The sequence below is a fragment of the Oncorhynchus kisutch genome, linkage group LG25, assembly GCF_002021735.2.
Source record: "Oncorhynchus kisutch isolate 150728-3 linkage group LG25, Okis_V2, whole genome shotgun sequence".
In the NCBI taxonomy this organism is placed as follows: Eukaryota; Metazoa; Chordata; class Actinopteri; order Salmoniformes; family Salmonidae; genus Oncorhynchus; species Oncorhynchus kisutch.
In genome coordinates this window covers 20,633,171-20,657,221 of record NC_034198.2, presented here as the reverse complement: position 1 = coordinate 20,657,221, position 24,051 = coordinate 20,633,171, and the positions used below count along the sequence as shown (strand labels likewise).

The following is a 24,051-nucleotide window of genomic DNA, read 5'->3' as shown; positions in this document are numbered from 1 at the left end:
ACTTGATAATGCCTCGAATTTCACGGCAGCATGCCCTTTGTGGCTCAGCAACAAACAAAAAAGTGTCCTCTCACTGTTAAGTTTGCTGAAAATAAACGCAGTTAACACATGTAAGGATCATGTCAGGATGAGCCTGCAGGAAGGGTACCACATGAGGGAGGAGGATGTCTTCCCTGTAATGCATAGCGCTGAGAACAAGCTCAGTCTGATGATGCTGTGACATACCACCCCAAACCATGACGGACCCTCCACCTCGATCCCACTCCAGAGTACAGGCTTCGGTGTAACACTCGTTCCTTCGACGATAAACGCGAATCCGACCATCGCCCATGGTGAGACAAAACCGCAACTTGTCAGTGAAGAGCACTTTTTGCCAGTCCTGTCTGGTCCAGCGACGGTGGTTTTGTACCCACAGGTGACGTTGTTGCCGGTGATGTCTGGCGAGGACCCGACTTACAACAGGCCTACAAGCCCTCAGTCCAGCCTCTCTCAGCCTATTGCGGACAGTCTGAGCACTGATGGAGGGATTGGGCGTTCCTGGTGTAACTCGGGCAGTTGTTGTTGCCATCCTGTATCTGTCCCGCAGGTGTGATGTTCGGATGTACCGATCCTGTGCAGGTGTTGTTACACATGGTCTGCCACTGCGAGGACGATCAGCTGTCCATCCTGTCTCCCTGTAGTGCTGTCTTAGGCGTCTCACAGTACGGACGTTGCAATTTATTGCCCTGGCCACATCTGCAGTCCTCATGCCTCCTTGCAGCATGCCTAAGGCACGTTCAAGCAGTTGAGCAGGGACCCTGGGCATCTTCCTTTTGGTGTTTTTCAGAGTCAGTAGAAAGGCCTCTTTACTGTCCTAAGTGTTCATAACTGTGACCTTAATTGCCTACCGTCTGTAAGCTGTTAGTGTCTTAACGACCGTTCCACAGGTGCATGTTCATTAATTGTTTATGGTTCATTGAAAAAGCGTTTAAACCCTTTACAATGAAGATCTGTGAAGTTATTTGGATTTTTATTAATTATCTTTGAAAGACAGGGTCCTGAAAAAGGGACGTTTATTTTTTTGCTGAGTTATATAGGCCTATGGGCTAGGCTACATGAGGTGAGCGAGTATGATTCAAACAAGTTGACAAGAATAGGCATTGTTTCTTATGCTGGGCATCATTCACAAGTGATTGGCTAATATTGTCACCCATCACACTATTCTTGATTTAATCTGGTCTTTACATATACTAAGTAATATATGTGACATGTGTTTTGATTTAGAATCGACCATTATCAAGCACCTGTATCAAAACAAGGCAGAGGAAAAAATACATGTCATCTATGCACATAGTGAACGGAGGACTTTTCCCCGTGCTTTATTTTCATGCCAACCAGGTAGGGTATTCTCCTTTCGTAAATATAAGCAATGTACTTAATATTAGGAAAGTTAAGAAATAAATATAGTAGGCCTAGCCTATAGAAAGCTGATGGGATCCTATTTTTATTACCGGCCATCACTCGGTTTTCTCCCGCAACTACATAGCCTATATAAATGTTGCTCAACATGAGCTCATGGGCTCTCATGAAGTGTTTGATTAGATTTTCAAAGACATTTGCATTGATGTCAGAGTGATTTGAGGGACAATAGAGTGCTGAGTACCAGGCAGTTAGCAAGTTTGGTAGACTACTAATGACCAGCAGCAGCATCAGAGCTTGGAGAAGCCTAATTACCGGGACTAAACAGTCATGTGGAATTGGACTGCCTTCATGACTGGTGACAGCCGGTAATACGGTCACCGCAACAGCCCTTGGTGTGACACACCATTTGCCTCATTCAGCATGATACCTTCTTTGCATAGAGTTCATTGGACAGACATGATTCTGTATTAGACCTGTCATCTCCTAATCAATATAATAGTAGTAGTAACAGTAAAAATATTACCTGTTGTGGGTCGGCCTGCTGGCGTGGGTTTTGGGGGAACTTCCTCTGGTTCTGTAAGAGCTGTTGGAGCTGCTGTGGTGAGGTGAGCTGTTGCTGCTGGGGGTTCTGCTGCTGCTGCTGGAGGAGGAGCTGGCAGGCCTGGGGGAGAGGGATAGACGACTGTAAACACCTGTTACAACACCCTAAGAAGAGGAGGGCAGTTTGAACACAGCAGATAGAGAGAGGAGGGGTATGGACAGAGGTTGATGTCTGATAAAGCTGTAAGATCTCAAAATATGTTTAAAAACAAATTGGGCCTACAGTATAGTTGGAAAGTATTCAGACCCCTTTCCCTTTTCCACATTTTGTTACGTTACAGCCTTATTCTAAAATTGATTTGAAAAACTCAATCTACACACAATACCCCATAATGACAAAGCAAAAATAGGTTGACATTTTTGCAAATTAAAATACAAATAATGCCAGAAATCCCTTATTTACATAAGTATTCAGACCCTTTGCTATGAGACTCAAAATTGAGCTCAAATGCATCCTGTTTCCACTGATCATCCTTGAGATGTTTCTACAACTTAATTGGAGTCGACCTGTAGTAAATTCAATTGATTGGACATGATTTGAAAAGGCACACACTTGCCTATATAAGGTCCCACAGTTGACAGTGCATGTCAGAGCAAAAACCAAGCCATGAGGTCGAAGGAATTGTCCGTAGAGCTCCGAGGCACAGATCTAGGGAAGGGTACCAAAAAAGTTTCTGCAGCATTGAAGGTCCCCAAGAACACAGAGACTATCATCATTCTTGAATGGAAGAAGCTTTGAACAACCAAGACTCTTCCTAGAGCTGGCCACCCGGCCAAACTGGCAATTTGGCTTGAATGCTAAGAGTCACATCTGGAGGAAACCAGGCACTGCTCATCACCACTCCTGAATGGTAAAGCGGTCAGTCCCTGGTTCGAATCCAGGCTGTATCACATCCGGCCGTGATTGGGAGTCCCATAGGGCGGCGCACAATTGGCCCAGCATCGTCCGGGTTTGGCCATTATTGTAAATAAGAATTTGTTCTTAACCGACTTGCCTAGTTAAAGAAAGGTTCAAATAAAATCACCTGGTCAATACCATCCCTACGGTGAAACATGGTGGCGGCAGCATCATGCTGAGGGGATGTTTTACAGTGGCAGGGACTGGGAGACTAGTCAGGATCGAGGGAAAGATGAATGGAGAAAAGTACAGAGATCCATGACAAAAACCTGCTCCAGAGCAATCAGGACCTTAGACTGGGATGAAGGTTCACCTTCCAACAGGACAACGACCCTAAGCACACAGCCAAGACAACGCAGGAGTGGCTTCGGGAGAAGTCTCTGAATGTCCTTGAGTGGCCCAGCCAGAGCCCGGACTTGAACCCGATCGAACATCGCTGGAGACACCTGAAAATAGAGCTAAAGGCTAGAGCTGCCGCTTTCAAGGAGCAGGAGACTAATCCGGACACTTGTAAGAAATCTGCTATGCCCTCTGACGAACCATCAAACAAGCAAAGTGTCAAAGGATTAAGATAGAGCCGGTGTAGTAGGATTAAAAAGCTTGTCAGATGTAGCAGGGCTTAAACTATTACGGACTACAAAGGGAAATCCAGACGCGAGCTGCTCAGTGACGCGTGCCTACCCAACAAGCTAAATGCCTTTTATGCTTGCTTCGAGGCAAGCAACACTGAAGCATGCACGAGAGCACCAGCGGTTCTAGATGACTGTGTGATAATGCTCTCTGTAGCCGATGTGAACAAAACCTTTAAAACAGGTCAACATTCACAAAGCCGCTGGGCCAGACATATTACCAGCACGTGTACTCAAAGCATGCGAGGACCAACTGTCTTCACTGACATTTTCAACCTCTCCCCAATACCTAGAGAGACCATAATAGTCCCTGTGCCCAAGGAAGCGAAGGTAACCTGCCTAAATGATTACCGCCCGTGGAACTCACGTCGTTAGCCATGAAACGCTTTGAAAGGCTGGTCATGGATCACATCAACAGCATCCCCTCGGACACTTTAGACACACTCCAATTCGCATACCGCCCCAACAGATCCACAGATGACACAATCTCATTCGCACTCCACACCGCCCTTTCTAACCTGGAGAAAAGGAAAACCTATGTGAGAATGCTGTTCATAGACAACAGCTCAGCGTTCAACACCATAGTGCCCTCGAAGCTCATCACCAAGCTAAGGACTCTGGGACTAAACACCTCCCTCTGCAAATGGATCCTGGACTTCCTGACAGGCCGCCTACAGGTGGTAAGAGTAGGCAACAACATGTCTGCCACGCTGATCCTTAACACTGGGGCCCCTCAGGGGTGTGTACTTAGTCCCCTCCTGTATTCCCTGTTCACCCACGACTGTGTGACCAAACGACTCAAACACCATCATTAAGTTTGCTGACGACACAACAGTGGTAGACTTGATCACCGATAACGATGAGACGGCCTATAGCGTGGTCAGAGAACTGGCAGTGTGGTGCCAGGACAACATCCTCTCCCTCAATGTGAGCAAGACAAAGGAGCTGATCGTGGACTTCAGGAAAAGGCGGGCCGAAGAGGCCCCCATTAACATCGACGAGGCAGTAGTGGAGCGGGTAGAGAGCCTCAAGTTCCTTGATGTCCACATCACCAACGAACTATCATGGTCCAAACATACCAAGACAGTCGTGAAGAGGGCACAGCAAAACATTTTCCCCCTCAGGACACTGAAAAGATTAGGCATAGGCCCCCAGATCCTCAAAAGGTTCTATAGCTGCACCATCGAGAGCATCCTTACTGGTTGCATCACCACCTGGTATGGCAACTGCTTGGCATCTCACTGTAAGGCGCTAGAGGGTAGTGCAAACAGCCCAGTACATCACTGGGGCTAAACTTCCTGCCATCCAGGACCTATATAATATGCGGTGTCAGAGGAAAGCGCATAAAATTGACTCCAGTCACCCAAGTTATAGACTGTTTCCTCTGCTACCGCACAGCAAGTGTAGGCTCCTCAACAGCTTCTACCCCCAAGCCATTAGACTGATGAACAATTCATAAAAATCGCCACCGGACAATTTACATTGACACTGCTGCTACTCGCTGTTTGTTTATTACCTATGCATAGTCACTTCGCCACCACTTACATGTACAAATTACCTCAACTAGCATGTACCCCTGCACACTGACTCGGTACAGGTGCCACATGTATATAGCCTCGTTAATCTTTTTGTGTTACTTTTTATTTTAGCCTACTTGGTAAATATTTTCTTCTTTAACTGCACTGTTGGTTAAGGGCTTGTAAGTAAGCATTTCACGGTATAAATTTGCAAACATTTCTAAAAACCTGCTTTTGCTTTGTCATTATGGGGTATTGTGTGTAGATTGGGGGGGGACAATTTAATCCACTTTAGAATAAGGCTGTAAAGTAACGAAATGTGGAAAGTCAAGGGGTCTGAATACTTTCCGAATGCACTGCCTATATTAGAGGTCGACCGAATAATCGGTATGGCCGATTAATTAGGGCCGATTTCAAGTTTTCATAACAATCGGAAATCTGTATTTTTGGATGCCGATTTTGCCTTCTTTTTTTTTTTTACAAAAATATTTAACGAGGCAAGTCAGTGAAAGAACACATTCTTATTTTCATTGACGGCCTAGGAACGGTGGGTTAACTGCCTTGTTCAGGGGCAGAATGACAGATTTTTACCTTGTCAGCTCAGGGATTCAATCTGGCAGATTTACGGTTAAACTAGTCCAACGCTCTAACCGCCTTACTTTGCACTCCACGAGGAGCCTGCCTGTTACTCGAATGCAGTAAGAAGCCAAGGTAAGTTGCTAGCTAGCATTAAACTTATCTTATAAAAACAAATCAATCATAATCACTAGTGGTTGATGATATTACTAGTTTATCTAGCGTGTCCTGCGTTGCATATAATCAATGCGGTGCACATTCGAGGAAAAAGGACTGTCGTTGCTCCAACGTGTACCGAACCATAAACATCAATGCCTTTCTTAAAATCAATACGCAGAAGTATATATATTTTTAAACCTGCATATTTAGCTAAAAGAAAGGTTAGCAGGCAATATTAACCATGTGAAATTGTGTCACTTCTCTTGCGTTCATTGCACGCAGAGTCAGGGTATATGCAACAATTTGGGCTGCATGGCTCATTGCGAACTAATTTGCAAAAATTTTACGTAATTATGACATAACATAAGGTTGTGCAATGTAACAGCAATATTTAGACTGTTACAGGATGCCACCTGTTAGATAATACGGAACGGTTCCGTATTTCACCGACATAAATGCTTTGTTTTCTAAATGATAGTTTCTGGATTTTACCATATTAATGACCCAAGGCTCGTATTTCTGTGTGTTATTATGTTATAATTAAGTCTATGATTTGATAGAGCAGTCTGACTGAGCGATGGCAGGCACCAGCAGGCTCGTAAGCATTCATTCAAACAGCACTTTTGTGCGTTTTTCCAGCAGCTCTTCGCAATGCTTTAAGCACTGCTCTGTTTATGACTTCAAGCCTATCAACTCCCGAGATTAGGCTGGTGTAACCGATGTGAAATGGCTAGCTAGTTAGCAGGGTGCGCGCTAATAGCGTTTCAAACGTCACTCGCTCTGAGACTTGGAGTAGTTGTAACGCTGCTTTGAGGGTGGCTGTTGTCGATGTGTTCCTGGTTCGAGCCCAGGTAGCGGCGAGGAAAGGTACGGAAGCTATACTGTTACACTAGCAATATTAAAGTGCCTATAAGAACATCCAATAGTCAAAGGTATATGAAATAAAAATCGTAGAGAGAAATAGTCCTATAATAACTACAAGCTAAAACTTCTTTCCTGGGAATGTTGAAAACTCATGTTAAAAGGAACGACCAGCTTTCAATGTTCTCATGTTCTGAGCAAGGAACTTAAACGTTAGCTTTCTTACATGGCACATATTGCACTTTTACTTTCTTCTCCAACACTTTGTTTAACACATTATTTATTTGAGGCTTAATTGATTTTATTGATGTATTATATTAAGTTCAAATAAGTGTTCATTCAGTATTGTTGTAATTGTCATTATTACATTTATTTTAGTTATCAAATCGTCCGATTAATCGGTATCGGCTTTTTTTGGTCCTCCAATAATCGGTATCGGCGTCGAAAAATCATTTTTAAAAATCGGCCGACTTCTAGTCTATATAGGTACAGTTGAAGTCAGAAGCTTACATAAACAAGTTTTAATGACTCCAACCTAACACGGAATTCAAACCGGCTGAGCGTGTACGCCATCGTGCATAAATATATTTTGTCCCCCTACACCAAATGTGATTACGTCACGCAGGTTAAAATATCAAAACAAACTCTCAACCAATGACATTCATTTGGGGACAGGTCGAAAAGCATTAACCATTTATGGCAATTTAGCTTGCACTTGCTAGCTAATTTGTCCTATTTAGCTAGCTTGCAGTTGCTAGCTAATTTCTCCAGGGATATAAACATTAGGTTGTTATTTTAACTGCAATGCACAAGGTTCCCTACTCCAACAATTAATCCACACATAAAAACGGTCAACCGAATCGTTTCTAGTCATCTCTCCTCCTTCCAGGCCTTTCCATCGTTTAACATATGGTGATTGGCATCTAAACTTTCATAGTATTACCACGACAACAGGCAACAGTTCGTCTTTCAATCACCCACGTGGGTATAACCAATGAGGAGATGGCACATGGGTACCTGATTCTATAAACCAATGAGGAGATTGGAGAGGCAGGACTTGCAGCGCGATCTGCATCAGAAATAGGAATGACTTCATTTTAGCCCTTGGCAAAGCAGACACTCGTTGACGAGCAGTGTGGGTGCAATAATTGAATAACATAAGATTCCTACATTTATTTTGCAACGCACGCGAAGCGAGCGGTGTAATCAGGGTATGTATATGTGTGTGTGTATGTGTATATACACTGCTCAAAAAAATAAAGGGAACACTTAAACAACTCAATTTAACTCCAAGTCAATCACACTTCTGTGAAATCAAACTGTCCACTTTGGAAGCAACACTGATTGACAATAAATTTCACATGCTGTTGTGCAAATGGAATAGACAACAGGTGGAAATTATAGGCAATTAGTAAGACTCCCCCAATAAAGGCGTGGTTCTGCTTCCTGGTTGATGTTTTGGTCACTTTTGAATGCTGGCGGTGCTTTCACTCTAGTGGTAGCATGAGACGGAGTCTACAACCCACACAAGTGGCTCAGGTAGTGCAGCTCATCCAGGATGGAACATCAATGCGAGCTGTGGCAAGAAGGTTTTCTGTGTCTGTCAGCGTAGTGTCCAGAGCATGGAGGCGCTACCAGGAGACAGGCCAGTACATCAGGAGACGTGGAGGAGGCCGTAGGAGGGCAACAACCCAGCAGCAGGACCGCTACCGCCGCCTTTGTGCAAGGAGGAGCACTGCCAGAGCCCTGCAAAATGACCTCCAGGAGGCCACAAATGTGCATGTGTCTGCTCAAACGGTAGAAACAGACTCCATGAGGGTGGTATGAGGGCCCGACATCCACAGGTGGGGGTTGTGCTTACAGCCCAACACCGTGCAGAACATTTGGCATTTGCCAGAGAACACCAAGATTGGCAAATTCGCCACTGGTGCCCTTCAGATGAAAGCAGGTTCACACTGAGCACGTGACAGACGTGACAGTCTGGAGACGCCGTGGAGAACGGTCTGCTGCCTGCAACATCCTCCAGCATGACCGGTTTGGCGGTGGGTCAGTCATGGTGTGGGGTGGCATTTCTTTGGGGGGCCACACAGCCCTCCATGTGCTCGCCAGAGATAGCCTGACGGCCATTAGGTACCGAGATGAGATCCTCAGACCCCTTGTGAGACCATATACTGGTGAGGTTGGCCCTGGGTTCCTCCTAATGCAAGACAATGCTAGACCTCATGTGGCTGGAGTTTGTCAGCAGTTCCTGCTGGTTCCCTACACCTGAATCCAATTGAGCACACCTGGGACATCATGTCTCGCTCCATCCACCACAGACTGTCCAGGAGTAGGCGGATGCTTTAGTCCAGGTCTGGGAGGAGATCCCTCAGGAGACCATCCGCCACCTCATCAGGAGCATGCCCAGGCGTTGTAGGGAGGTCATACAGGCACGTGGAGGCCACACACACTACTGAGCCTCATTTTGACTTGTTTTAAGGACATTACATCAAAGTTGGATCAGCCTGTAGTGTGGTTTTTCCACTTTAATTTTGAGTGTGACTCCAAATCCAGACCTCCATGGGTTGATACATTTGATTTCCATTGATCATTTGTGTGTGATTTTGTTGTCAGCACATTCAACTACAGTGGGGCAAAAAAAAGTATTTTGTCGGGGGAAGCAGCATCATGTTGTGGGGGTGCTTTACTGCAGGAGGGCCTGGTGCACTTCACATAATAGATGGCATCATGAGGGAGGAATATTATGTGGATATATTGAAGAAGTCAAAGCTTGGTCGCAAATGGGTTTCCAAATGGACAGTGACCCCAAGCATACTTCCAAAGTTGTGGCATAATGGCTTAAGGACAACAATGTCAAGGTATTGGAGTGGCCATCACAAAGCCCTGACCTCAATCCCATAGAAAATCTGTGGGCAGAACTGAAAAAGCGTGTGCAAGCAAGGAGGCCTACAAACCTGACTCAGTTACACCAGCTCTGTCAGTGGGAATGGGCCAAAATTGTGGAAGGCTACCCAAAATGTTTGACCCAAGTTAAACAATTTAAAGGCAATGCCAATTGAGTGTATGTAAACTTCTGACCCACTGGGAATGTGATGAAATAAATAAAAGCTGAAATAAATCAATCATTCTCTCTACTATTATTCTGACATTTCACATTCTTAAAATAAAGTGGTGATCCTAACTGACCTAAAACAGGACATTTTTACAAGGATTAAATGTCAGGAAATATGAAAAACGGAGTTTAAATGTTTTTGGCTAAAATGTATGTAAACTTCAGACTTCAACTGTATATAAAAACATTGATGCTTCAACCAACATGGCTTTAATCAGAACAAATCTAAGGTAAGTTTTTGTGTTCCTCAAGGCTTTGTTCTCTGACCACTACTGTGATCATTCTAGTGTTGTATAAGAGTATAGCTACTCACCAGCTGGAACTGGATGTGCGGAGGGTAGATGCTGCTCAGCATGGCGATGTGCTGGGGGGACAGCTGAGGGGGGAACACGCCCCCTCCTACAGCCCCCACCCCACCCACACCTCCGACTCCACCCACGCTGGGAGGCGGCATCTGCTTCAGCACAGAACCTGGCACCTGGAACACGGACCATCGTGTTACCATGGGAACGTGGAATATAAAGCATCTTGTCTAGCACATTCCATTTCAAAACAGAAAATCAGTGAGTGCACTCCTCATCGATTTGCTGAGGTTTTTTTTAATCCATTGAGTGTAGTCACCTAAATACTCCCATTAGCCTATGATCAAGAGCAGGCTGGTAAAATAAATCACATCTCTGGAAACAACGTTTCACAGAAAGAACTTACTAAGAAACCAACGGACCAAAAATCTTTTGTTCTGAGCAGAGGTTTGGGCATATAGGAGACTGATTTACATAAGGGAGTCCCTTGAAAAAAGCTTTGTAAAGGTGAACGTAAAAACAACTGACTACTTCTAGTCTGATAAAATGTAAAAATATATATATATATAAATAATAAACAAAAGGGTACCTGAGGTGACAGGAACTGATGAGGCACTTGTGCTCGTATCCCTGCGGACGGGTTTATGGGTGGCACACCGGGCTGGTGTCTGGACGGGGGCATCCCACCACCGCTGCTGCCAAACATGTTATGACCACCCTGACAAGGAAACAGAGGGAGGGAGTGGGTTACAAACATGGCTGACTCTTTGACAGACATAACGATGGGGGAGATAGGGTGGGAAATGAGACGATACAAAATTATTTTGGGAACACAATTTATGAGGGATGGACAGTAAGATACGTTTCTATGTACAGAGAGATGTGGTGAAGTAGCCTGTCCCAGATCTTATGGAATAACAACAATAATCAGTTGGCTAAAGCAGAAACAGATCTGGGACCAGCTTAGTGGTGAAGGGAATGAGCTGATGGTCTAATGGAGACAGAGGGACACAGCCTTACTTGTCTAGGGGGGATAGTGTGGTTGTAGAGGGGAGAGGGCTTGTAGACAGAGGGTGGAGAGTACTCCTCCCCAAGGCACCCATCCTGATTGGTGAAAGGCAAGGTCTGCTGATCACAGTGACAGCCAATCAAAGTAGTTTCCCAATATGGGGGGAAGAAGTAGGTGAGACAGGGAAGGGACCGGAAGAGGGACACACCAAAAGAAGGAGGGCACACGAAGAGGGACACCAAAATAAGGAGGGAACAGGAAGAAGGTTACCAAAAGAAGGAGGGGAAGGAAGAAAGAGACATAGAATAAAGTGTTAATGAGACAAGTGGTACTTGAAGAAGTCAAAGTCACAGAGGTTGCGTCCGAAATGGAACCATGTACCCTTTAGTGCACTACTTTTGACCAATACCTATAGGGCTCTTATCAAAAGTAGTGTACTATAAAGAGAATAGGATGCCATTTGAGACCCATCCACAGAGCGTTGCAATGGTCTGAGGTACCAACCTTGTCATAGTAAGGCCCAGGGTCGCCAGGCCCCATCTCTTTGGAACCAGGTGAACGGTAGACCATCCCTCCTCCTCCCATGGCTCTCTGCCCTCCTTTACGCATCTCTCCATTGTAGTCATTCAGGCCCATCCCTCGCTTCTCTCCTTCCATCTTCTTATCCTGAGGAGGACCAGGGGCCAAGTCCAGAGGCCGCCCACTAGGATCATCACCCTGCAAACACAGCACATATCCTCATCCACCACACCTATTGGCATGTCACGCTCATTGTAATAGATACAACAACACATTTCTCACTACATACAGTATCTCAAACACACAGTGGATGCCTGTGGGCTCTAAACTTTGCCTTTTCTCTGAAACTTACCAGCAGCCCCATGTTGGAGAACTGTTTGTTCATGGGGTTCATCCAGGAGTCTCCTCCTCCACTCTTCAGGGGAGCCTGAGAGACAAACATACAGATATAACATTTCTGGCAGTAGGTTTTCTGGCACAAACAAAGACCATTTTCCCACCAAAAGGCCTCATCAAAAATCCAACTCCTCTCAAGTATCTGAATGAGGCAACCACCATAGAAAACCTAACCTAACCCATTGTGGATGCTGTCCTACCTTGTTGTTGGGCTTCTTGCCCCCGTGACCTTGGCCCCAGCCCCCACTGTTGTAGGATGAGCTGCTGCCCTGGGACCCAACACTGTTCCACACCCCTGCTCCTCCCTCCTCCTCTTCCTCCCAGCTGGGGTGACGCGAGGCCGCCACCGAGCCCTGGTCTCCCTCACCCCAGCCTCCTTCTTGCATAGACTTTGAACCTGCTATGGAAATAACAATGAGTAGCATTATTACACCAATAATATGCTGTGTGTTATGACGACACTGCAAATCTGTGATTGTGTCTGGATTTTTTGGGAGACATTTTGTAAACAAACCCTATGTCTCCACCATTAATGGTTAGCATGATCAGAGTAAATATAATATTATAACGGCCATGGACACAAATGGTTGCTGCTCACTAGAACTCGTCACTGCTCTGTGGGCAGAATGGCACTAACTTCAAGACAGTCCGCTTGTAGTTTGCCAAAGGGCACCTCAAGGACGCAGACCATGAGAAACAAGATTATCTGGTCTGATGAAACCAATATTGAACTCTTTGGCCCAAATGCCAAGAATCACGTCTGGAGCAAACCTGGCACCATCCCTACAGTGAAGCATGGTGGTGGCAGCATCATGCTGTGGGGATGTTTTTCAGCGTCAGGGACTGGGAGACTCGCCAGGATCGAGGGAAATATTAACAGAGCAGAGGGAGATCAGAGAGATCCTTGATGAAAACCTGCTAAATAGCTGTGCAGCAATGGGAGAAACTTCCCAAATACAGGTGTGCCAAGCTTGTAGTGTCATACCCAAGACGTTGAGGTTGTAGTCGCTGCCAAAGGTGCTTCAACAAAGTACTGAGTAAAGGGTCTGAATACTATGAAAATGTGTACATTGGTTTATTTGTAATTTGCAAAAAAAAAATATATATATATTTTTTTGACATTATGGGGTATTGTGTGTAGATTGATGAAGGGAAAAATCAATATACTCAATTTTAGAATGTAGAAAAGGTAAAGTGGTCTAAATACTTTCTGAATGCACTGAACCTAATCAGACATCGTCATGTCTTTTTGAGGCTTTACAGTAGTTAGTTTCCTTACCAGATTTGATGGGGTTGGGTGAGGGGTTTCCCCAGCCAGAGGTGTTCTTCCCAGGTTCCTCCCCAGGGTCTCCCCAGCCGGTGGGGGTCTCAGTGGGCTTCCCCCAGGCTGCGGTGCCGTTGTCCACCGGGGGGTCTGAGGGAGAGCCACCGTCCCAGCCAGACGATGGAGCTACACACATGGGCAGGGATAGGGATGTATCCATCAGTGATACAGTGGTGTGATTTATGTACTGTGCTCTATAGGTTGATGGGAAAGACTGAGTTCTATAAGCCTTCCACTCCGCATGTCTATTAGGTAATAGGCTTAAATCTTATATTTAAAACATCTATGCGAACGGTCCTGCACATCAGCCTAACAGTTAGTCTCTTACCCATCCCTGGAGCTTTCCCAGGTCCAGGTCCATGGCCAGGGTTGATGTCCCTGCTTCCCATCCCAGTGGGCTGCCTCCCAGGCCCAGGTTGCTGCTGTAGAGCTGGAGGCCCAGGCTGCTGCTGTTGGGGCGGTGGTCCTGGTCCCTGGCCGTGCATTGGCAGCTGCTGACCAGTGGGAACGCCGTTCTTCTCCCACAGGTTGACAGTCTTGTTATTAAACTGGCTGGGGTCTCCCCAAGCCGACGTCCCATCGTCAATGTCCATCTTCCTGCTAATGAATTGTGGTGAAGGTTCCTCCCAACCGCTGGACTGCGGCCCCTCTCCTCCATTAGGACCGCTGGGGATGGGTCCGGCCGTCCAGCCTGAGCTGCTTTGGTTTTGGGCCTGGGGGCCCGATGGTCTCCCCCAGCCCTCTCCTCCTTGCATGTCCCCTGGGTCCAGTGCTTGCTGCGGTAGCGGCTGCTGCTGGGGCTGTGATTGGTGCTGCTGCTTTTGTGCCATGGGGCCTTTCACAGAGGCTGTCTGGCTGTTTGGCATCTGTGACGGGTGCATTTTCCCACCCCCCCCTCCACCCCAACGCCCCTGGTGGGGTTTGCTGCCCCCCATGTCCACACCTGCCCCTCCTCCACATGTACCTCCTGCCCCCCAGGCTCTCCTAGGGGCTCCCTCGTCCCAGCTACCCCACGTACCGACTTCTGAGTCTCCCCCACCTTTCCTTTCCTCTCCCCATGCTCCTCCTCCACTGCTTGATTTGGCCTCTCGCTCTCCCCAGTCCCCCCCAACCCTCTCCCTCTGTCCACCACACCCTCCTCCATCCCTCCCCATCTCCTTCCATCCTCCTCCTGTCCCCTTCTCCTCCTGGCTGCCTCCCCAGCCACCACCTCCTCCTCCTCCACCTTGATTACCCTGTTGTCCATTATCTCCCCACCCTCCTCCTCCACCTCCTCTACTACTACGTTCCCTCCCTCCACCCCACTCTGATCCTTCGTTCCCCCATCCTTTTCCTTGGCTCTCCCCTGGTCCTACCCCACCCCAGCCTCCTGTAGGCTTCCCCTGGCCTGGTCCAAGGCCTCCTCCTCCTCCCATACCTGCTCCAGTGGTCATTGACGCAGATTGTGTGACACCAGAAACATTCCTCATGTTGGATCCCGGGTGAGGTGGTCCTCGGTTGGGTAGGGAGTTGCTGCAACCGCTGCTGCTGTTACCACCACTCTCCCAGCCCTCCCCAGACCCACCAGAGGTCCCCAGGGAAGGGTTGGAGTTCAGGTTTGGAGCTGAGCCAGGGAGAAGGGAAGGAGAATCAGTAGTTGTAGCAGAGCCAGTGGAGTACTGAGAAGACGGACCAATGGGAGGTGGAGAGGTTTTGGATGAAGCAGACAACCCAGAACCTCCTTTTCCTGGTTCTAGGTCCCAGGCCACGTTCTGTCTGATCTGGGTCTGGCCCCAGCCCGTGTTGGAGAGGACGCGCGGGTCCAGGTCATTGCGGCTGAGCATTGCCTGTAAGGCCACTTCAGGGTTGGGTGGTGGGGGATGGGAATACCGGTGGTGGCCATACCCATGGTGTTGATTGTGATTGCCGCCACCTCTGGAGTTTCCTCCACCGCTGGATGAAGAATGACCTCTTCCACCCCGGCCCCCCCCCCACTCCCCTGTGTCCCCCTCTGTCCCTCCGTCCCCCACTCCAACTCCCTTCTGATTGTCCAAAGCTCTTGCTGTAGTGGTGGATGATTTGGGAGAAGAGGCGGCGGCAGGGGGGTTGCCGATGCTGCCCCCGCTGCTGCTGCTGCTACTGCTGCGGCCGCCGACACCACCAGCCTCCCCTCCTGAATTGCCAACTCCACCACTTCCACCCATCCCACCTGAATTACCTCCCCAGTCGCCAACTGAAGACCCTCGCTCTCCTCCTCCTCCCCACCCTCCCTGAGATACCCCGGCGGTCTGAGTGTTACCCCCACTTCCAGCGCCCCAGGCTTTCCCTCCATTACCCCCCTGAGCGCTGTACCCCCACCGTGAGCCTCCACCACCCTCAGCAGCTCCCCCTTCCCAACCATCAGTCCTTGAGGCACCCGTTTTGGAGTTAGCAGCGGGGAAAGGCTGGCCTCCCCAGGAGGAAGAGGTTTGGGAAGCAGAGAGGTTGTCTCCCCCGTTGCCTCCTCCCCCACAGTCTATATTGGCTCCCTCCCCTGTCCCCGCATTTTTTGGTCCTGCTCCGGTCTCCAGCGCCGCTCCACCCCAGCCCCCGTCCGACGGGTGCTCTCTTTCTCTGGATTGCATTTGGTGAAGTTGGTGCTGATGAGCAGATTGATTCAAAGCTAGAGGTGGGTTCCCCAGGGCCGGGGGAGGGTTGTTGGCAGACAGAGACCCAACCTGGCTCTGGAGGAAGGAAGAGGGGGGGGCACCTTCAGAGGAAGCTGCCCCAGCTCCATCCTGCTGCACTAGGGCAGGCCAGGCAGAAGGGTTGGCATTTGGGTTGAAGTTGGCACCAGGGATCCCCCCACTGCCACCAAGCGAGCCATCAGGGCCCACTGGCAGAGGGGAGGATTTGGGAATGGGTGGCAATGACGTCCCTGGGGCTGCATTCCCTTCTACAGGACCCTGTGAGGTAGCAGACCCCCACACCACACTGCCGGACAGCATACATTCATTGGACATTGAGAACGAGGAAGTGGGTGAAGGACTGCCAGGATCCCCACCTTTCCATGAGGCACAGCTGTTCGGCATTCCACCACCGCCCTCCACCGACGACTCACTACCGCTTCCTGGCCCTGAAGCTCCACCTCCTCCGCTCCCGTCGCCAGGGGCGATGTTAGGCCACTCCTCTAGGTCCGAGCCGTCCACAATGACCTTCTCCCTGCCCTGAGAGGAGGGCAGGCTGCCAGAGCCCGTCCCCCACGTGGAATTTGCATAATTTGAAGAAGTAGAAGAAGCAGCGATTGATGATGAAGAGGATGATGAGGTGAGGGACAGTGAGGGTGCAGCTGGACCCACATAGCCTGGACTGGAATCTGGACGGGAAACAACAAAGACACGAGAGACACACACATTGACTGCCGCCCAATTTTTATGGACTTGGACAAAGAGAGAACAAACAGTTTTCCCCAAAACGGTCTACCAAGACAAAGCGAGTAAAGTGGGATGCACTTCTAAAGTATTCAAACAGAGCCTAACTTCGCATGATGCCCCATGTAGACTCGTGCCAGACACCCACCTGAGGCAGCAGCCATGGTTGCGTTGAGGCCGTCTCCCCCTCCGCCCCCTCCACCCAGTAGCATGGAGGACAGCGGCGGCTGGCCCCTCTTCAGTAGCACTTTGTGGTCTTGCTGGCAGCGGAATCGCGGGGGCACTTCGCGGGGCATGTAGCGCTGGGGGGCCTGGGTGCCTGCTGTGGGGGGCTGTCCGTTGGCCACCGCCGGCCGCTTCGCATTGTTCCCGCCCTGAGGGGGGGCGCCGCCTGCAGCCGCGGTGGCAGGGGAGGAGGATGCCGAGGGGGTGGGTCCAGGGCTGGGGGAAGCAGAGCTGGGGGCAGCAGGAGACTGGGTGGACAAGGGCTTGGTCAATTCTGGCACTGCATGGTGAAGGAGAAGACAGAGAGAAGTTAGTAAGGAGTATAGAGGACATTCAGCATAAAAATGGTGATATTAAAATAATATTTCCTAGTGGATAATAAAACATTTTATCTAGCCATCATCGTACAGCAGGGTAGCCAAGTGGTTAGTAACCAGAAGGTTGCAAGTTCAAACCCCCGAGCTGACAAGGTAAAAATCTGTCGTTTTGCCCCTGAACAGGCAGTTAACCCACTGTTCCTAGGCCGTCATTGAAAATAAGAATTTGTTCTTAATTAACTGACTTGCCTAGTTAAATAGAGTCAAATTGCCACATGCATCTAAACAATAGACCAGACCTGGTTCAAATACATCAAATACATAGCCAAATATACTACTTTCATTTGAAGTATTTTGAAATAATTGGCTTGGGTTATTTGAAATTTGCTTGGGCCATGAACAGGGGTATTTGGAAATAGCTACGGGATGACCGTTGAAACTATTTAAGACTCTTTATCTATCGGAATATCTGTAGCTACTTTTTAAGTAAATAACTGCAGTCAACTTCTGCCCTAAGTTAGGAGATAAAGCAGATTGCGTTGTTCATTTCACCCTTCACATTTTTCATTTTGAAGCGTACCGGTAGTCCCCAGTCATATTTTATATGTTTTCAAGCACATAACGACGAGACCGTTGACTGTTGTGCAGCACTCGTCAGGAAATTTTTTATTTATTTTTTTTAATTTATTTTACCTTTATTTAACCAGGTAGGCAAGTTGAGAACAAGTTCTCATTTACAATTGCGACCTGGCCAAGATAAAGCAAAGCAGTTCGACAGATAAAACGACACAGAGTTACACATGGAGTAAAAACAAACATACAGTCAATAATGCAGTATAAACAAGTCTATATACAATGTGAGGTGAGAAGGGAGGTAAAGGCAAAAAAGGCCATGATGGCAAAGTAAATACAATATAGCAAGTAAAATACTGGAATGGTAGTTTTGCAATGGAAGAATGTGCAAAGTAGAAATAAAAAATAATGGGGTGCAAAGGAGCAAAATAAATAAATAAATTAAAATTAAATACAGTTGGGAAAGAGGTAGTTGTTTGGGCTAAATTATAGGTGGGCTATGTACAGGTGCAGTAATCTGTGAGCTGCTCTGACAGTTGGTGCTTAAAGCTAGTGAGGGAGATAAGTGTTTCCAGTTTCAGAGATTTTTGTAGTTCGTTCCAGTCATTGGCAGCAGAGAACTGGAAGGAGAGGCGGCCAAAGAAAGAATTGGTTTTGGGGGTGACTAGAGAGATATACCTGCTGGAGCGTGTGCTACAGGTGGGAGATGCTATGGTAACCAGCGAGCTGAGATAAGGGGGGACTTTACCTAGCAGGGTCTTGTAGATGACATGGAGCCAGTGGGTTTGGCGACGAGTATGAAGCGAGGGCCAGCCAACGAGAGCGTACAGGTCGCAATGGTGGGTAGTATATGGGGCTTTGGTGATAAAACGGATTGCACTGTGATAGACTGCATCCAATTTGTTGAGTAGGGTATTGGAGGCTATTTTGTAAATGACATCGCCAAAGTCGAGGATTGGTAGGATGGTCAGTTTTACAAGGGTATGTTTGGCAGCATGAGTGAAGGATGCTTTGTTGCGAAATAGGAAGCCAATTCTAGATTTAACTTTGGATTGGAGATGTTTGATATGGGTCTGGAAGGAGAGTTTACAGTCTAACCAGACACCTAAGTATTTGTAGTTGTCCACGTATTCTAAGTCAGAGCCGTCCAGAGTAGTGATGTTGGACAGGCGGGTAGGTGCAGGTAGCGATCGGTTGAAGAGCATGCATTTAGTTTTACTTGTATTTAAGAGCAATTGGAGGCCACGGAAGGAGAGTTGTATGGCATTGAAGCTTGCCTGGAGGGTTGTTAACACAGTGTCCAAAGAAGGGCCGGAAGTATACAGAATCTAGTTACAGTATGGAAATTTGCCAGCTAGATATCTTATAACTAAGTTAACTGTCTAACATGTGCTAATTGCTCTGCAGTTGTACATTTGGTTTGCTAATTTAGTGGCTAGTTAGCTAGCTTCTTGCTAAATTAAGAGTCTTGGTAACAGCAGAGAATCCCCTCCTGGATCTAGAGGCTTACGGTCTAATATTTGCTTTGTGCGTACAGCAAACTGAGTAGCAATTTTGCGTTACTTGTATAACTTTAAGAGCTGGGATGTTTGTCCTGCAAATTGTTTGTCAGAGACTGCATAAAATGTTTCCAATGTGTTCATGAGCATTTAGCTAGCATTCCCTATGGGATTTTACATATACTTGTTAGCATTGCTAACCTTTGGGGTTCGAAAATAGCACCCCTTGTGTTCAGTGCCAGTATTACCAAATATCCTGGGATCGCACAAGGATTCCAAATAAATTTCAAATAACCCTAGAGCAAATCAGACCGGAGTTAAAATGCATGGAGTATTGCAATACTTGTATGAGTATTTTCAAATGCATGTCAATATTTTCCAAATGCATTCCCTAATATGTACAGGGGGTACTGGCCACACTATTGTTATTTTACTGCTGCTCTTTAATTATTTGTTACTTTTATTTCTTTTTTTTTCATATATTTTTTTAAACTGTGTTGTTGGTTAAGGTTGTAAGCATTTCACTGTAAGGTCTACACCCGTTGTGTACAGCGCATGTGACAAATACGATTTGATTTAATATATTCCAATATTCAGTTACTTGTGAGAAGGATGGAAGAGGGAAAGAAACAGTGCTCTTTATCTGCTGGATAGTGTGTCAATGGAGTGACAAAGCACAAAGCCAACCGCATAAACAAACAAAGCTCAGGCACCCAGAACCAAAATCTTGCGCAATTGCATCAGATGCTTGATTAAGTTCTGGTGGGAGAAATATTAGAAAATGAACTAATGAAACTAGCGAAGTCTCTAGCAAAGTCTCCACCCCTCCGAACAGAAACTCAGACAGTTTTGGGCAAGTCTATGAGCTAAAGATGCAAGCACTTGCGAAATCGCGATTAGTACAAATGATCAGTGACGAAAAATCTGCATACTGGAACAGTACTAAGTTCCTCATTAGGTGTCGCAAAAAAAATGCTAGCGATGAGAACGACTAGACCGCCATAAGCAGACAGAGAAACAGGTGCGACGTTGTGAACATTGCAACCAGGTGAATCTAGCAGAGGACACAAAGACACCACTCACCTTTGTTTTTTTGCTCTGCAACCTGAAATAAGACAAAAGTACATCAAAAGTCAAATATGGAGATATTAATTAATTTGTTAAAGACATTCAAGTGAAAAACAAACATAACTGTATGAACATCAAAGTAGGACAATGAAAGAGTCAAATGTGTGGTGTGGCAGTGGCTGGTTGGAGTACTGTGGTCTGGACAGAGTGCCAGGCATAACAACACTAATCAACAATCTATTATTCATTACATTTAATTTATTGAGACTTGTTGTGTGTATTGTATACAACTTTGCAATACTGAATATACCCCAGCTGGCCAAGTCATCACAACTTGGTGATATCATGTAGCCTATAATCTGGTTCATCAGAATACTATTGTGTCAAAACAAAAGTTCTAAGAAAAACAATAAGACTGCAACAAGTTAAACTGAGCATCATTCTGGGCAAAGTTGTATGTTGGCGTGGAAATACATCTTTACCTTCTGAGATGCTTCCCTTTTCCTTTTGTCGTCTTTCTTCCTTTTCTTGTCTTCCATGAACTACTGTTCCCTGTCCTGATACTCTTTTCTGGGGTGAGAGGAAATAGAAGAAACACATTATAAACCGCAAACCAGTGCAACTGTCCTTAGAACAATCTGTATACTGGCTTGAGCCACAATGATTTACAAGCCTAGGGTTCAGAAGATTGCTTGGCAGGTGCTGTACTGTTCATAGGGTAATTATCCACATAATACACCTGCAGGAAATTTCTGGCTTATCCTCCCCTCCAAGCCTTGTGAGTTAGCCAGTAAAAGGATGGAGTGTTTAGGTCTTGTTCTAAGCTTCGAATGCTAAAAGCCCAGTCCTGTTGACAAAGCAGGGACACACTTTCTAATGCCTTGTTTTCAAACTATGACTTAACAGTAGCTAGCCTATGCCATGACAGCACTGTAAGGGATCTGAAGTATGGCTGCCTTGACACACCTATTAAAATGCAGTTACTGTTTCTAAAAGGCCAGATATAATAACGGGTTGATGTTTCTCTTAAGGAACCCATAAGTAAGCATTCAAATAAAAAACGGGGCATGTAACGTTACATCACAAAAAATACATGAACAGCCAGCACACTCATTGTTGATAAGAGTCAAGGTGACACATCGCCATGGACACAATGCTCTGAAAATGACCTGTAAAGGCAACACAACTGATCATGATGCGAATGTGCAGCTATCTGGCCCTTATTTATCAGTGGCATAGTTAACGTTAGAGGCTATGGGGGCTCACTATGAGCCACAGTTGTCATGATTTCGGGAGCTCGGGGTAACTACTGTCAGCCTTCTGTAGCTAGTTACGTTAGCTGCAACAGCTATCCTTCATTCACGCACTTAACCTTTCGTGCATGGGAATAAGCAACATAGTTCGCTAGCTACCTTTGCAAGTATGAAGGTGCAACAATTATTACAATGTAACTAGCTAATGCTAAACCCTGCCGATGGTGGCCATTCAGCAACCGTGGCTAACAACCAAAACGCTGCATGTCGATGGATGTTAGCCATCGTTATGAAACTATGGCGGGCTAAAAATGGACACACGACAAGGACAACAGGCTCAGATCACGAAACCGATGAGCTAACGTTATCTATCCACGCAACACAGGTAGTTCACTGACTAACGGTAAATGGACCAACATCTATATATTTTAGTGTATGCGAGGTCTTGCACCGACCTAGCAAGGTAAAAGAGATGTAGCTAAATTAGCTATATGCTGTGTCGACCAACTACACACCCTGTAACTAGTTGCTAAACTAGCTAGCAAGCTAACACCAAATGTGTTTTGTTTTTTAAATACAAGTATGCCAGCATTATTTTCTGCAGGATTACTACCCAGACTCCGGATTTATATTGCTACATTGGTCTGCTCGTGACTGAAGTGAGCGCCAAGAGAACTCCTCCAGAGGCTCACTCGCGCGACGACATCAACTCTGTAGCATGCTAGCTAGACATATTTTAGCACCGATGTCGACAGAAAATTGCTGCGTTGCAAGACTGTTAGCAATAGCCTCTTATCTATGGAATATGCATATCATTGCAAAATATGCATGCAGTTAACCAACAACTTTACAAATAGTGACGAAGATATACTCACCTCAGGAATCACATATGAAATAGAGCTAGCTAACTAAAGCTAAGATTATTTCCTCTTTCATCTGTGGCTAAAGTGCTTCAGTGCGAAATCCTCGGGTTTTTTTTGTCATTCGAGGCTACTTGAAAATCAACAGCCCCTAAACGAATAATGAAGTAACGTTATGTGGCTAACAAAGAAATATACTTGTTGGTGCTCTTGATTTCTAAGTAAGTACTATGATGTAAACCTAGCTAATGTGCAGAAGAATTCGTTTTTAAAGCGCTGGAAAGTCAGTTGGTTGACGGTCGGCCATTTTGCAGCTATGAATCGAATGTCTCGCCAGCAGCAAGCTCTCTCTGGTGGGGGTGAGGGAGATTTTTGTCCTTCAATTAGACAACTGTGGAGTTAGTTTCATACAGCATCATTACCGTTAGACAATAATTCCTTCGTCAAATAAAATACCAGTTTTAATGAATGTCATGGGTTGATCAAGTATGGACACTGTGTGCTGTTAAGGGCTGTATTTGTAATGACGTCGTATTTCAAAAATGTCTGCCACAAAAATGTTTTAATTTCATGGATTTGGTATTCTAACTGAAACGTTGAGGCCCCCCCGCCCTTCCTTCCCATATTATTTAGAGGCATTGATTGTAGATGTACTTTTTTGCGCTGCAGTATTGACTAAACCCTGAGAGTGGCGCAATTTCTTGCTAATTTTCTCCCCCAAATAATCCGCTCGTTTGCTGTCTGTCTGCGAGGCGTTTGTGTTCCTTTTTGTTGAACTGTCAGGGATACAGTATTTTGGTTGCAACAGTGGTGAAATTCTAATTTGAACTGATTATAACTATATTTCAAATGTACAAGTATAGTTGTCTTCTTTAATTACTTGGATGCTGTCTTCAACTTATTTTTGGTCTATCAAGAAAGAGAGAAGCAAGGAAAACGAAATAAGGAGTGATGGACAAAGAAAAGGATTGAGCAGGTGAACCAACAGAAGACAGGCCAGAGGAAAGAAGGACCAGGGAAAGTCAGGAACATGTGAAAAACAAAAATATAAAAGCAACATGCAACAATTTAAACGATTTGACTGAATTACAGTTCATTTAACGAAATCAGTCAATTTAGATAAATTAAATAGGCCTTAATCTATGGATTTGATATGACTGGGCAGGGGTGCAAACATGGTTGGGCCTGGGAGGGCATAGGCCCACCCACTTGGGAGCCAGACCCAGCCAATCAGAATGAGTTTTTCCCCACAAAAGGTCTTTATTACAGACAGAAATACTCTTCAGTTTCATCAGCTGCCTGGGTAGCTGGTCTCAGACGATCCCGCAGGTGAAGAAACCAAATTTGGAGGTCCTGGGCTTGCATGGTTACACGTGGTCTGCAGTTGTGAGGCCGGTTGGACGTACTGCAGAATTCTCTAAAATGATGTTAGAGGTGGCTTATGGTAGAGAAATGGACATTACATTCTCTGAGAAGAGAGAATACGATAGACATCAAGAAAGCCAGTCAGTTGATTATTGACAAGTTTTTCCAACACTTGATAAACAGGGCAAAATAGAAATTG

The 24,051-nt window shown here is 46.2% G+C and overlaps 1 protein-coding gene across 8 annotated transcripts in view; it reads right to left on the bottom strand.

Moving 5' to 3' along the window:
- LOC109870009 (trinucleotide repeat-containing gene 6B protein) overlaps positions 1-23,017 on the bottom strand; it is a 43,584-nt gene extending 20,567 nt beyond the window's left edge. For 2 of the 8 annotated variants that reach the window (XM_031805151.1, XM_031805153.1), the window contains exons 1-13: positions 22,503-23,016; positions 20,857-20,944; positions 20,390-20,411; positions 16,841-17,197; positions 13,632-16,637; positions 13,259-13,429; positions 12,180-12,379; positions 11,936-12,010; positions 11,569-11,781; positions 11,076-11,183; positions 10,645-10,773; positions 10,067-10,231; positions 1,925-2,083 (exon numbers count right to left, since the gene is read on the bottom strand). In XM_031805151.1, the coding sequence (XP_031661011.1) occupies positions 1,925-2,083; positions 10,067-10,231; positions 10,645-10,773; positions 11,076-11,183; positions 11,569-11,781; positions 11,936-12,010; positions 12,180-12,379; positions 13,259-13,429; positions 13,632-16,637; positions 16,841-17,197; positions 20,390-20,411; positions 20,857-20,913 (4,662 nt within the window). In that variant the 5' untranslated portion in view covers positions 20,914-20,944; positions 22,503-23,016. Of the gene's footprint in view, positions 1-1,924; positions 2,084-10,066; positions 10,232-10,644; positions 10,774-11,075; positions 11,184-11,568; positions 11,782-11,935; positions 12,011-12,179; positions 12,380-13,258; positions 13,430-13,631; positions 16,638-16,840; positions 17,198-20,389; positions 20,412-20,856; positions 20,945-22,502 lie in introns of all 8 variants that reach the window. The other 6 variants (XM_031805157.1, XM_031805154.1, XM_031805158.1 and 3 more) reach the window with 4 other exon arrangements.
- Positions 23,018-24,051: the final 1,034 nt, after the last annotated feature.